The sequence below is a fragment of the Mizuhopecten yessoensis genome, unplaced genomic scaffold, assembly GCF_002113885.1.
Source record: "Mizuhopecten yessoensis strain PY_sf001 unplaced genomic scaffold, ASM211388v2 scaffold11049, whole genome shotgun sequence".
Lineage (NCBI taxonomy): Eukaryota > Metazoa > Mollusca > Bivalvia > Pectinida > Pectinidae > Mizuhopecten > Mizuhopecten yessoensis.
The window spans coordinates 505,341-521,326 of NW_018408853.1; the positions used below are offsets into that span (position 1 = coordinate 505,341).

At 35.5% G+C, this 15,986-nt stretch overlaps 1 protein-coding gene across 2 annotated transcripts; it reads left to right on the top strand.

The window, feature by feature from the left end:
• Positions 1–302: 302 nt before the first annotated feature.
• LOC110465072 lies at positions 303–13,988 on the top strand. 2 transcript variants are annotated; one of them, XM_021520648.1, is made up of 9 exons: positions 303–499; positions 578–649; positions 1,846–1,894; positions 2,281–2,348; positions 4,232–4,279; positions 4,474–4,490; positions 10,809–11,054; positions 12,231–12,305; positions 12,838–13,983. In XM_021520648.1, exons 2-9 carry the CDS (start codon positions 579–581, stop codon positions 13,602–13,604), a joined length of 1,341 nt encoding a protein of 446 aa, XP_021376323.1. In that variant the 5' UTR covers positions 303–499; position 578; the 3' UTR covers positions 13,605–13,983. The 2 variants fall into 2 exon arrangements, with proteins under 2 accessions (XP_021376323.1, XP_021376324.1); XM_021520649.1 differs by lacking the exons at positions 303–499; positions 578–649; positions 1,846–1,894; ... (1 more) ...; positions 4,232–4,279; positions 4,474–4,490 and adding an exon at positions 7,807–9,848 and having other exon boundaries at positions 12,838–13,988.
• Positions 13,989–15,986: the final 1,998 nt, after the last annotated feature.

Sequence of the window (15,986 nt, forward strand, 5' to 3'; positions counted from 1 at the left end):
GCCATGACATTCACGGGTAGAATGTGTAGGTGTGTACACTGTCTCAGGACTGTGTTTTACTGTCTTAAATTTGGTTGATGCAGGTGCGGAATTAAAAGTTCATGATAAAGGTTTGAATGCACGAGTTCATAACATTACTGATGTCTTTATTTGTCGATTGATGATTATGTTATAACTTACACTGTTATGCAGGTATTATGTAATACGCCTGTCAGAATGGGTACACATAATGAACAGGATATCGCATAATGTTCCACTGTGACGTCACAAATCACGTGACCTTTTCACACGTTGATCATTTGAGTACCTAGATAGACGGGTTATCGGTGACTACATGTATCATTACATCATATAACCATAACATAGGAAATTATGAAAATTCGTTACCAAAATCCTTAAATCGTTTCTCCTCATGGATTATTAATATATCAAAACAAAATCTACAAGAAACAGCAATCTCAATTCCAACATGATGTTATACTCCAACATGGACATGGAAGTGAGTAGAAATGCAAAGTTTGGATCTATGGAATTGTTCTAAGAAGATGCATTAATATGCGTTTTGTTTCATTTTCAGAATGGGTAACGATTATTCCTGCGATGTACATAGTAAACACAACAGCTATGCAGAAAGAGACGCATGTGTCAGGTCGGTTCGTTTATCATTTAACGGCACACTGATAACTATCAACATAAGATGCAGAATATGATTTGACAATTTATGATATATTCATTCAGAGGTTTCATGCACCAGCTCGTGACGTAAGAGTAGCACATCAGGTTAACTTGGTGTTCATTATTATTTTTATACTAGTCTTCTTAATAGAAAAGCTTTCAAACATGGTGGCATGTAGCATGTGGCATGAACTTGCATCACTTCAAACAAACTAACGCAAAAAAATGCCATGAAAATCAAAAATACACTTAGTTCACATAGATGTATGGTTTTACATAATGTTAGATTTTTTTTCTGAACTCCTTAACAGTGATTAAATTCGTAATAAAAGTTAATGTTTACATTCTGTATGCATGGACCCATTGGCGAAAATGACATTCATTTTTGCATAACACAGGTGACCTCATCACTGCGTATTGATACACTTTAATGACGTAGCACAGAGCGTAAAACGTCCGCCGTAAAACTTCCCTCGATATAGTTAAGTTATGCTTATATGATGAACATTTAACATGATAGACTTCATTTTATTGTATAAAGTACATGATAATAATATCCGACTTGTGTAAAACTAAATAAAGCTATATTCTGTTCGTTTTGTTGTCATGCTGATCTACATTTTCCCGCGAAAACACGCTGCTCTCTCTACTCCGTTGCCCCCGTGCTTAAATAGAGAAAAAAAATACGGTTTTAGTTTTAATTATGCTCGATCGGAAAATTCAATGCACCTAAACATGTAAATATAAGGAATGAAATTTATTTTTTCTACATTCATGAGGTCATAACAACATTGGCGTTCTGGACATATTCACCAATATATGTCTAGAAAGCCAATGTTGTTATGACCTCATGAATGATGGAAAAGTAAATTTCATTCCTTAAGTATTTATTTTGCGTATTAAGTATACAGTATTTAAACTGCATAAATGTTTCAGACTTACCAGTATAACTCAAACATGTTAAATGACAATTTCGCCCTTTTACATATAAAGTGTGCCTACTTAAAGAAGTTATTTTTATTGATATTTCAAGGGAAAAATTAATATTTAAAATGATAGCCACTGCTTTACATGGAAGTTGTTTGACACCTTTTGAATAACACTGGGAAAAATAATGGAAGCGTCAGAACTCCGATTTTTTTTTATATTTTCTAATGTACCTTATTTCAGAGAACGGAGAACAAAAAGCGAAATAGAAGCGTTAAAACTGCAGTACAACGTAAGTCATGCAAAATATCAATTTAAATTTAGAAATGTTTTTAATAGTTACTGAACTTTGATTACTGAACCGTATTAACATGTTAATACTAATTAATATAAACGGCCGAGTGGGACACTATTTGCATAAGTTGGTGGACCTTGTGAATTTATTGACAGACGGGCAACGGACGTCTCGGTATGGCATACACTCTCAATGGTCTTTCAGTCCTGTTGATCTCAGGCCTGTTTTGTTAGCAGGGTGGTGGGAATAAATGAGGTTCACTACAATCTTTTTCTATGCATGCTTTAATCTCTATCATACATAAACATTGCACTGATAGACTTGTTATAAAATAGACAGAACAGGTTTGATCAATATTTTTACCGCTGCCGTTTCATTTACAGATGAGATTCACTTGTAATAGTGGCCATGCACACAGGGACAGGCAAGAAGTTCTGGATTGTCACGATTTGTAAGTTCCATTCTATATTATGCAATATATTTTTATAAGCTCATCTGCCCGAACGGCAAGTTAGCTTATGCCATGGCGCGGCGTCCATCAACTTTTGCTTTAAAACGCTTAGTGGATTTCAACTTAATTTGGCTTGGAGTATCCTTGGCCAAAGGGGATTCAATTTTGTATAAAACGGAGGGTGTGCCCCCTGGGGGCTCAGAATTGGGGTCAAGTAGGTGAAATTGACGTTAATTTTTAGAATTCCACTCCTTGTGTACAAATAGATGGATAGCTTCCCTGGGGGCAGAGTGATGGGGACTGTTAGAGAAAACATCGGGAAAATGATTAAAATCCTTCTCCTGTGTAAATGTAGTGATTCGATCCAAATGATGAGTGTCTACAAGGCCTTTTTTTGGGCCCCGGTATATTCGGATTTTCACCTCATTATTTTGTTCAAAGATGTCCAATTGAATGACATGCGGAAAAACTAAGGTAAAACTTTGACCGAAGTTGATTTCTGGGGTTACCAAAAGTGGTAGGGTAAATACCAAATATAATTTGCTGTTTTCAAAATGAGTTTAAAACCAAAATAATACCATTTCTGCTTTTGAAAACATGTATAAATTAGACAAGCATATGTAACAGAATGAAAAATGATGGAAATTTAATCGTCACTTAAAGATTGTTTATATAAAACGAAGGATTAAGTCAGGGGGGTCTTTTCGGTCATTTTCAACTGAAAAGTAATTTGTTTTCTCAACAATTTCCTTTCTAGTTAATGTTTTGACTTGAAATTTACAACTTCACTCATTTAAGTAGACTTACATAAATTGCATATTGACTACATACTTTCCTTTTGTTTGATATTGAGTTATGACTTCTGGACACATCTCAAACTTGGCTATTGCATGACACCCTTTATATGCAATAAGTATAAGATCTCAATCCCCGACCTGCAGGGGTACCCAGAGGGACTGTATCGCTCAACTAGATAATTATGCAACCATTGGAAATTATTCCCATTAACATAATACTGCAACTTTTTTTTATTTTTTTTTAAATATTGAATCTGTCCCTCACCAACATATGTCCCCAAATTTGGTTTAAATCCCTCAATTTGTAAAGACAAGGAAGCGTTTTAAACATCAAAATATCCTAACATTCCTCCAAATGGGTCTGCCCCTATTCCCCGTTGGATGTGGGGTAGGGGTTGGGGCACATTCTACGTTTATACAAAATTGAGTTGAGTTTTTCGCAGAAATTCTTTACACCAAGTTTGTAAAAATTGCTCCACTTGTAAAGTTTGAGGGTTTATCGTCCTATCAACAGCTAAGGTCATGTGTACACGTGCATGGGTGCTGGTAAAGTATGTCGAAGGCACCCAGCAATGTACTCCGCCCGCTCACATTATACTGACAACAGACGAGCCAGTTGTTTCCATTACTATAACAAAGGGAATAACAACTACCATTATCAAGGCCTTTGGTACGTCCTGGCCTATTGGACAGAACTCTTTGCCTTTCTTAGCTGGGCTCAACACTTAATCTAAAAGAGAAGGAACTGGCAACCAATGCGCTGGGAAATAAAAGAAAGATAGAAGTAGAGAGAACAACAAAGATCCTAAATATTGCAATATGTGCAACATATTTATTTTGATAAATATAATTTAAGATGTACAGAAATTTGCTTATGTTTTGTTGTGCCGAGTGCCTTCGGCATGGTATACCAATGAGGTAGCTCTATAAAGTCGACATCAGATCAGCGCTATTGCAATGCGGCAAATACCCTGCTCCCGGTACTTCAACACACTTCAAAGACATACATGAGTCACGTCCGTATACTAGTATTACCTTAGCTGTTTTTTGACGTTACAATCAAAGATTTTTTTCTCAATTTTTCAGCGAACTGCGAAAGCATTTCATCTCAACATGCGGTAGAGAGTTAACGAGGTATGTATAATGTAAGGCTTAAAAAGAAAGAAATATCTGGTTTTGGTTCCTATATCTTTTTTAAGATATTCAGCATTAATTATTATTTAAACAAGAAACGTATCCATTATCGGTACATTAGGAATTACAAAAAAATATTTTACATATTATAACTTGATGATGCCGATATGTAAACAACATTTTTTGCTTTGCAGCTATTACATCAGTCAAGGTAAGATTTCGTAATCAATTTTCTTCATTAAATTAATTAAATATCGGAACAATATATATTTTTATAAGGTCAGATAGATTCTTGAAATTTTAAATAAAAATTATTCATCGAATACAGTTGTTCAAATAAAGAGGCAACTGTCTAATAGATACAACTTTTGATTTAGGTGGACAGGCTGCTTTGCCTTTTTTTCGGTCGCAGTCAAAGCCGTATCCTGCTTTGACATTGGAACTGGAAGACGACTAAAACTCCAGCTGTGGAATATTAGATGGATCTCAATCGAAACAAAAAAATGCTTCCTATCCCTGAATAACCTGGAGAACAAAATTTATATCGTGAAAGGCGATAAGTTGTGATAATTTGTTATTTTGACCTACTAATAACTCAACATACACTAATAAAAACAATCATGGTGTTTTGTTAATTAAATTTAATTCTACCACGTGTGCGATGTTACAACACTTTTCATTGGTTAATAACCATGGATATTTACGGAAGAAAAACCATGAGCGAACGTTGATTGTTTTCCAACAGACCAACGCGCTTCCGAAAACCTCCCCCGCAAATGTACCGGTAAACAATCATGTCACTGGATTGGCTTAATTTTAAAAATGAGGATATTCGCATTTCATTTTGTATGCATTTGGATATTTGCTAGTGGACAAACAGACTTCTATTTTACCTTTAGATCTACTTAAAACCTGTCCCACTCACGGTCTGAATATTCTGCTGAACTTACCGCGAAGGGGAATTGAAATAGTGTTTGTAAATCTTTCAAATGTTGATTTCATGCGTTATCGAGCGATGACGATATATTGGTTGATTTGATTGATTACAACAAACATCTGGAATAAAGCATGACGTCAGTGTTTATTGTTTGTCGTCTGTCGACCGAATGGCAATTGATAATAAAAGCAAATCCTTTTCAAATATTTCAAGGTTAGATAGACGAAATCGGGCAACTGTCCACTGGGTCAGAAATGACAAAACACACGCAGTGAAATTATGACATAGCGGCAGCACTTGAAAAATTGTGAACGCACGCTAAAGAACAGGCTTATTGCAATTATCTAGGTCACCTAGCTTGTAAAATGTGTATGGACAACGAGATAGACATGAACAGACTTTTGTTACATTTCACTTGGTAGAATAGATATAATCAACATATATTTGTATATTATGGCGGAAACTTTAACTCGGGATTCGAAAGTTGGAAAATTACCCAACTCATATTGTCAAACATTTTCTAACCGTAGTTATATATTCCACCCTGATACACGCACATACGTTGATAATTTCTTAAACAATTTTCATCGAATCGACTTCTATAATAACCCAATTTGATATCATCAACGTTCGGTGCTAAATACAGCATGTACGACTGACAGAATGCGCTATTACTGTATTGGTACATGTAAGGTGCCACTAAGTACTGTTATAATCATCGGATGAATCGATTTGCGTGGGGATTCTAACGGATTGATTTGAAGTGTGTGAATTGTCCTTCGTTATTCTATAAATAAAGTTCATCTATTTCAAATACTTTTGTGGTAGTGTTTCTTCATAATTCTGAATATAACTTGGGTGTGACAAGCTTATCTATTGCTTCATGCTTAATTTTACTACAAACTAGATCTTCCTCATATGATTTGCGGCAACCTGATAGAATGACACAGTATGTAAATCCCAATCCTTGTCTTCAGGGAATACTTAATGATACACAGAACACGGTCTCTACTATGACCCTTACGAGGGATAGCGTGAATAAAGACAAAATGATATTCAAAAGACTATTAAGAGCGAACATGAATGTATAATTATTCATTATTAATTTAGGAAATAGTGTTTAAAGGAGTTTGGTTTTAACTATCTATAATAATTTAAAGACTTGATGAAAGTGCGTTACAGATTGGGCATGTATTACCATAACAACTGATCGGGTTGCCGAAAATCAATGTGAGAAAAGAGGAGGCCCTGTATATTAACATCTTATATAATATTGCAACTATTTCCAAGCATTGTCTCCCGGTAATACATGTATGACCCTCATTGGGTGCCATCTTTCTGGCCCCATGCAGTGGATTTGATTTTTAAGATTAACCTCAATTTTCCTTATTTGTCCCTGCTCATGGTGACATACGCACTATTTACCCAAAATGGATTCCAATTTGCCTAAGGATGTTCTTCACTAGTTTAGTTTAAATCCCATGATTTGTATGGATAGAGAAGGACTTTAATTATTAAATGGGCTATTTAGTCAAATGCCAACCTGAAAATCGAGTCGGTACTGGAAATATAAATATCTTCTTACGAAAGTTTACATAGTTGATAATGACATGAACTGAAACCAACGTCAATTGTGGTCAGTTTTCATCTTTTGGTAGGGCTACGACCGAAATAGCGCAATATCCGGGCCTTTCAGCGAGAATTAAAACAACACAGTGCCAGTTATGAGTCATAGTTAACACATAACGCCATTTTTAATTTAAACAAGCAAAAATTGTCAGTGTCACAATGTATATCTCTAATAAGATATTTGAACTAAAACGAACAGGTTCAATTAGGGCATGCACGCTCTGAGAGGGTAACGCAGCAGGGAGAATTTCAAACCACACGAAGTACGATATCAATAGGTTTTAACGTAATAAAGATTACTCATTTATAACGATGTTTGAGATGTTTTTTGAAGATGCTTATGATTCAGAATAAACGCATGTACTTGTATTCTAAAGAGGCTAGGTGAAAAAAATAGAATTTTCCTTTTCTCCTCGGCATAAAAGACATTTTTGTTAGCTAGAAAGTACGGATGTACAGTTAAGGATTTCTTCATTACATGTTCTAATAACAAACACTAAGAAAACACTGTGTTGTGAATTTCCCGACATGAACTGTTCATAAGAAGTATCAAACTAGATTATCATGCAGAGGTTGAGACAAGATTGTAGAAAAATATTTCACTAAATTGTCCCTTTAAAATATTGCTTCATTCACCAATGGGGAATTTTCGTTTAAACGTAATTGAGTCATCTTTGCCAAGATTAAGGACTTTAATGATTTCACAGCCTCCGTTTAAACAAAATGAGAGCCGTTGCCAAGGATGCTCTCGAAAATATTGGTTAAAATTCTCTCCAACCTTACTGAAAGAGAAGGATTTTAAAACATTTATGTCGCCACATTTGGGCCCCACCTCTCTGACCCAAGAGATCCATTAAACCGCTTCGGCATGATATTCAGTGAGGCAGCACTATAAAGTCGGCATCTGATCCACGCTATCACAAGGAGGCAAGTACACTAACAAGTCCTCCTCCAGCACACATACACATATACATGCATATACAATACGCATGGAGGCACGTCCTTAAATAAACCTTATAAAACCGAAACCAAACTGTTCTATTGACAGCTAATATAACTCAAGGAACTGCGTCCGTTTATGTTATGTGTGTATGTACGTGTGCCTGAGGCTAGTTGTTAAAATTTTAAAATATCATGACGTTATATTGACATTTGTTTATTGACATTCATTTATCATAGTAAATACCTTTTTATTGTTCAATTTGAGTTTCACGTAAGACTGATGAACAGACAAGACACTGTTAATGACAGTGACTTCCTTTGCAATTAATATAATGTTAGTTATATGTGATTTTACCATTAATTTTGTTCCTTCATTTCGTTCTGAAATGTAACTTCATCGTCGAAGTTTTTAATTTCAAATAAGATCATATAATCATTATTTAGTTTGTTTGCTTAACATCAGAAGACAAAACCGATATCAAAGGCTGCAGGTTTTCCCCCTTATAATTATTTTCTATAACTTGTATGCATCAATGTCTGTTTCGGAATATCTATCCTTTTTCACATTTTCCAACATGACTTCCACGATTACATGTAAAGGTACTAAGTCTTGCAAGAGTAGACTTGTTTTAGATGTTTTACAGTATATCATACTGGGAAAAACGTGATTCAGTGTTGTTGACACACCAAATTTTATCTTATTGCATATTTACGTTTATTTCCGAAACAAAACCACACAAATAACTTACATAAATACATAAACATACTTATATTTCTTGAAATAAAAAAAATCGATCATGGGCGTAGAATGTTCCACACATGAAATTCAATAAAGGTTCGAAGATGGAAGTTTAATGTACAACAGTTACGGTTCTCGTTGTCATTGAATATCTAAGGTCATTTAAACACCTACAACAGATTATTTTACGTAATGTCAATATAAGTGCCGTTTCCCTGCGATACAATGACTTGGCCAAGCATAAACTCCTCCTAGTCACATTATTGTAATGAGTGTCTAACATTACGTTAATAGAGATACCAGAAAAATGACACGTATGGAAGAGTACTACGAATGTATATTGGAGCTCAGTGTAGCTTTGGTGTCAGAAGATCAAATTTTATTTCGTCGGTGCACCCATGGAAAAAACACAACATTCCAGCCATTGTGTAGCGTGTCCCATATTAGTGTCTCCTGATGATCGCTACATTAGATACAATAGACCAGTTGTTTAAATGTTCATGTCCCTGAAGAAGATCGGTGCTCCTCGATTGTTGAGTCTGTCCTAACACGTATACAGTATATAAACATAATTCTACCACAATCAGTAATTAAATTCTCCGTTTCATACTGCAAGTTTCACTTTAGATATCAGACTTTGATATTTCGTTTACTGTGATAGATAACTGCATGTAAAGAGAATGTAACTGCAGTCAGCCTGAGTGAGGTAAGGCCAGAGGAGTTATGCCCCTTTTATGGAATTCTCCTATTCTTTCGGTACTTTTGTCATGGCGGCGGGAATGTAAAGAGAATGTGTTAGTTTTGTGCATTTATTTGTTTATTTATGAGGCATTTACAACCAATCTTAACAAAAAGGTCATACAGTTCACGGAATAGAGATGAGATAATTATACAACGGTGCAACGAAATATAGCTATGTAGCATCACAGTAGAACTAAAAGAAGTAAATTTTCCACCTGTTACTGTTATTGAAATATTAAGAAGAATAACCTACGAAGTATAAACTGTCCCATAGTGGCATGCATTATCTCTTTTAATAGCGGAGTAACCGCTGTCCACACCTGCTCGCAGACAGTTTTGACCTTTAACCTTAGATTATGTATCGCTCCGATGAGTACCTGGAGTACGACATAAGGACAGGTCAAGATCGACAAACATCTGTCGTTTGGAAATTCACCACCTTGTGTTATTATTTTCAATTTTATTATTATTTGTTGTGACAACTGCAGGGATAATGTTACCTACACGGTTGTTGAGAATACGAAAAATGATTGTTTGCTGTTTACTTTTCCTGGTGCGCATCAAGATCACGAGTTGTCAAGGTAGGGTGTCTGTTTTTCTAAAGTCATTTGTATACAACTAATAACAAAAACAAAATCAAAACTACAGGTGTAAAATATAATATTTTGGAAATATTTTACAAAAGGAACGAGACACTACGAAAAGAAATAGAGGCATGCTACTTTGGCATGATAACTATAAAAACGTTACGTCTTCATACTAGGATTTAATCTAGACATTTCCAATGGTCAAGAAAGAAGTAACAGAGGAACATTTACTTATCCACTGCATAAGCGGCCGTCCCATGCATACATGTACTTGCATGAACAATGGATAAATCTCCACGTTCAATCTATCAAATTCAAAATTACTACTAGTTGGAAGGAGAACTAAAAGCATTATTTAAATTACACACTTTTTTCTTCTAATCATATGCTTCGTGTACATCGCAACGTCATCTCGGGGATCTCCAAACTAATTAACGTGAACATTTTCCCATATGAAACATCAAAATACCTTGTCAGTTTGAGCTTTGTCAGGTTGATATAACGTGTCACTGTTGTAGAAATGATCAAGTCTATTATATTTTACACTGTTTTTATAACAATTATAAACAATAGGATAGAGATAATAGTAAAAAACATCGATAAACAGAAAAGGTCTCAACTTTTTTCATGTTGAGTTTGGTATATGCGACGGGAGACAACTCGAACGACAATGGTCCATTAAAACGTGGAGGATTTGAAAATCCTAAAAGTATTCCAATAAAAAACTGCCATTTATACTAATATTCACCGCTGCGTTATAGGTCAAATATGCTACTATTAACCAATCACAGACCTTGTCATAAAACACACAATGAAATTTGGATTTTTTTTTTTATAAATTTGTGTAAATACCGGGATTGACATTTTGGTAGTCGTAAAAATAGTACAAATACTGCAGATAATCTGTTATGCTTTAAAATAAGATTGAAATCAATACTGACTTCGTCATTGTAGACATTTCGCCGAGTGGTCTGATGCCACAGAACGGTAACCCGTTTAAAAACCTGATGGGAAACACAGGAAACAGCCTAGGCGGAATGTCTGCATACAACCCCAGAGGAAACATGGCGTCCATGACCGGATATGGACCGAATTATCCCCCTTTACAGGGAATGTTAATAAGCAAGGCACATTCAAGTTCAGTTCGATTCGGAATCAGTCCTGTTCAGAATTCAATGAATCCAATCCAGCCTTTTATGGGTAAAGACACATAAAGATATTGATCAAGTTATTATGAATAATGAATTTACGCTATCAAAGCGTCTTAATGAAATGAAAAAAAATGACAATAACAGGATTCAAGAGAATTTAAGACATATCAGTTATGAAAAGCATGTTCGCTCTACAAGGTATGCCTCATCCCCGGTCTCTGAGGGAAGTCGAAACTACACCTACGTTTATTTGAATAAGCGTAAGTTCGATTTTTCCATGGGACCAAAAATGGGAAGGACTTAACCCTACATCGTCTTTTTTTTCTCGTGGTACAATTATAGGAGTCGATGCGTCGACCAGTAGCTATACTCAGTTAAAGTTAATGTTACTAAATTATGCCAAAGCTGTTAAGATATTGACGATGACGTCATCAATTTTCTCATGATACATATTTCTCGCTCGTATTGAATAGAAATAATATCACTTATACACAATGTCTTCATTATTTTGATTCATTTTTAAGATTTGTCTTTATCCAAAAATTATAACGTGCTGTTATATGAAACGTAAGTTTTGATAAAATTCCATAGGCAGTTATAAGACGTGTATATATGACCGTTTTGTGTCCGTGGCAGCTTCGGAAATACATTGTACAACCCAACAATAAACTTTCTTTAAATTGTTTTATACTGATTTGTTTTAAATCATCAGTCATTAGATTTGTTCATTCACCTGGATGTTGGAAGATGTATCATAGGTATTATTTATTCTTATTTTCTGATTTTATCATCTTCTGTCAGACCGTAAGTATATTGTTTGTAATTTGGAAAATATATCATAGTTAAAATTTATATGTTTTTTTTATATTTAAATTTCCGTTGCAAGTTCCTCCATTACCGTTACCAGGAGAAATTGCGTTCATAAAGCTATGAACGCAATTGGGTCAGCGTCACTTTGAAGCTTTTCCTCCCATCTCCATTAACATGAGACAACCATTGGAATCAAACATTTTGGTGACGTTAGACTGGTCACGTAATTTCGTTTGCACAGACACTTCAAAGTCGAAAATATATGGGAATTCCTATATTAATGTCAATAATGACTAAATAAACGGCTTTTTTAATCCTTATATATCATCTTCTGACAGACAGTTATTATATTGTTGGTGTCCAGTCTTTGGCTCACTGTAATTGTGGCAACCATGTGACGTAATATCATTGACAGGCATGACTCCAGGTTGCAGCTGCACGTTGACGGTAAACATGAGAGGATGTTTCATCTGTCCTTGTGAAGATACAGGTAACACTTACATTTCAATTCAGTCAATATCATTATCAAGAAGGGGGTATCGAAAATTGACAGTATTACAAAATACAAATAAAATACCTTTGTGGATAAATATACAACCAACACTATTTAAAAATATATTGTTAACGTATATAATGGTATGCAATTTTAGACTGTTATTGAGTATGATTTTAAATATATTTATGGAACTTTTGCAAATCTCACCCTATAAATACTGAACAGGTACATTCGTTTAACTCAATAACCTCTCTCACTTGTAATCTGTTCATACTAGAGGTTTAAACAAAAAAAAACATTCCTCATTCCAAGATTACGTTATATAACTTATTGTAGACAGTTAAAAAATTAGTTGTCAAATATCAGAAAGTTTACAAAAGTCGACGTGATTACAGATGAAATGTTTCTAATGTAAAACAGACTATAATATTTAATATTATTTGTTTATTTCGTCTGACTACATCTGACATTTAGTTTATCTTGACCGTAAACAGTTTATTATATCTACCTTTCAATAATCCTACAGAGACCCCTATCCCCACGACTGGCGTTGGGACAACTTCTTACATAGAAGCAGTACGGACCGGAAGTTCTCGTTCTGAGACAACTCTACGAACTTATGTCAGTACAACCAAAGCATTCAACCCAAAATCTACGTTGTCTTCAGCAATCTCTGACGACGTCAACGAGCATGCGCAGTTACATAGTAGTGCGGATAATAAAAACAATATAAATGATGGTCAAAACTTGTTCTTAACAAGTACACGTAGATCTTCACCGGTAAGCAAATTGAACACGGCATCTGACGTAAAAACACATTCAGGTTCTGCCGACAATGTGATTTTAAAGAATTCGTCAGACATTGCAAGCTTAACAGGAAATCTAACATCGTCGCAACATCACACGCGGAATAAAAACGATGTGTCCAGTGAAAGGAGCTTCCCGTTTGCTATCTCTCTGGGTTGTGCATTTCTTCTGGCATTTGCAGTGTGCTGCATGCTGGCCCACTCGTGGTATAACATGAGAAAACAAATAAAACACCAACAAAATGAGTTATACTTTGTCGAAAAGGCATTCAGACAGTCGATGTCTTCAGATGACGTTAGCCTGAACAGTGCAGACGAAATTGTTTATTCTCTAGTCGGAAAAATGAGTCCGCCTGTGTTACCCCTACGGTCACCCCCATTGACGCCTACAGCGCCACCTGTCTCCCCAGCGACATCTGACGGCAGTCAAACCAGATTTAACCTCCCACCTGATGAAGGTAGAAACGACTACCTGGAACTGATATAATTAAAATGTGATTGGTGACCATAAGAAGAAACCAAAGCGATCAGATTTGTGATGATCTAAGGATTACTGTATATGAATCGTGGCATAAGTATATGAATGTATGGCTTAATGGACAGCACACTCGTCTTTTGTCATCAAGGCGGCCGGGGTTCGATTTCCCGATCGGACATGAAAAGGCATGTGGTCACCTGCCCGACCACGTCACTGGTTTTCTCCGGGATCTCCGGGATCCTCCCACTTTAAAACTGTCCGCGCGCTAATTTACGGATCAACAAGTGTGATTAACATAAGATAAAATACTTGTTTCATAATTGTTCTTAAATAAATAAATTTTATGTTGTAAATATATGGATGGACATGTCTTTTTAATCGATAGGGTAGAGGCCCGAGGACATTGAGTATAGATGTTACGTCACACACTAAACTGTTACATTTATTTCTGTATGTTCATTTTGTCTTATTTTTTGTACTGTCAATCTTGAACTAAAGAACTTCGAAATACAAATCGTCAGTTTTGAAAGTTTCTTGTTTGGAAACTATTCGAAAGAAAATTACAACAGGAAATTCCTCATAGACAACTATTATAAACTGTAAGCGCTGATTAGAATTCAAGAAAAAAAGAGAGAAAAACGGTACCCAGTATTAGACGTAGAATGGGATCTCGCTATACTGGCACGATTTATCCAAAGGGCCGTTGTAAAGGGTTTTGATATCGAATCGGGGGCAATGTGTAAGGAAATTCCTAAGATAAAAAAGGGAAAATGGAACTTTGAAACTTGTTGGCGGTCCGCAAGGTGGCAAACGGAATGAGGGGCAGTATATCGAGGTTTTACAGTATTTTTATTACATTTTATAGCGACACCTTACGATACCTATCAGGTCACGCTACGCTTCATAATGAGTTAAAACTATTGTGCAGATTATATCAAAGTTTTACTTTAAACACAGGTAATATACGTATTAAACGTTCCGCAACGTTTCAAGACCGACTGGTCCCTTTATAAAACTACGTGTATGACTCAGAGAGCGATTTGTATTAACTGTGTTTAAATGTTCTTACATCAGAAAAAGGAATTTTGGGAATTTTTACTCTGACACTCAGCATTTATTATACTGATGGTACAAAACTAACTGATCAGCGGGCTACCGAAATTTCATTTAGCCGGGTTCGATTCCCAAGTCCGAGGTTAATATCCATTTCGTCATCTGAGTGACGGACAACGTGACAACATATTGAGATCCCCATCCTAGCCTAAAAGATAATTCAGAGCTTTTTGAAAAACAAGTTTCATAATTGTAACAAAATAAGGAAGGTTTATGTATTTATTTCGTTTGTGTTTCTCTCCTAAATATTTATGCATCAACATTGTATGACACTAAATAATGTATTTATGCTATAAATCTCCATCACGATTGTCCGATCACGACAGAAGCTAGTTTTTTGGATAAATATACATCAAGAATAACAAAGATTGAAATATGTTCAGTAAATGTCATTTTATTAATTGACGAATAAATTGTATATAGGTCATATTCTACAGGTATTTATTTAATTCGAAAGATGGTAACCTTATTCACCAGCAAAATTTTTACATTTGCATGGCATTGTCACTATATAGCCTCTTTGAAAGCTTTGTCGTTGATGGGACTTTAATTCCCATGCCGCACGAGACACAATTCTTAGCGTATTAATTACAACACTGACCGGAACTACAATATCCAATGTAAATAAACATGACGACTGCTGAAATATCGCTGGGCATTGTGAGATTTGATAATGTCATTGTAAATTTATGTGCAAAATAAAAAATAAAATAAAAAAACACTTTTTTTACAACGAAAATAAGACCAAGGGCAAGGTCTGCAATATCGTACAAAATGCACATCGGTTAAAATCACCAACGCCGGCAATGGAAACAATTTTAACGCTCATGCAATTTATCAGAAATACCGTCTGTTACACTGCACTGATCAACATGGGTTCGTTATAAATGTCTGAAATACACATATTCTATAGACCTGCTGACACATGTGTTACAAACCTACTGATATGACTCACAGCACACATAAACATTCGTCATTTCAGACATTTGTAACGAACCTGTGCTCCGTCGCAAGATCACTCACTTCAAACGCTATCAGTTTCACGCGTCTCGGATCCACGGTTCCTCAGTTTCAGACGACATGTCAAATAACGATGCTGTTATAGAATCTACCGACTGTTGTCGGGTTCCCATACAATCAACAAATACATTCACGCCTGGATTCTTCACAAAATGCGCAAAGAGAAAAGTTCGAATTAACTTCCAAAAATAACTCCCTCGTGGAGGTCAAGGTCCCATTCACGGTGTTCACTGTATTTATCCATGCGCGAAATTTGTT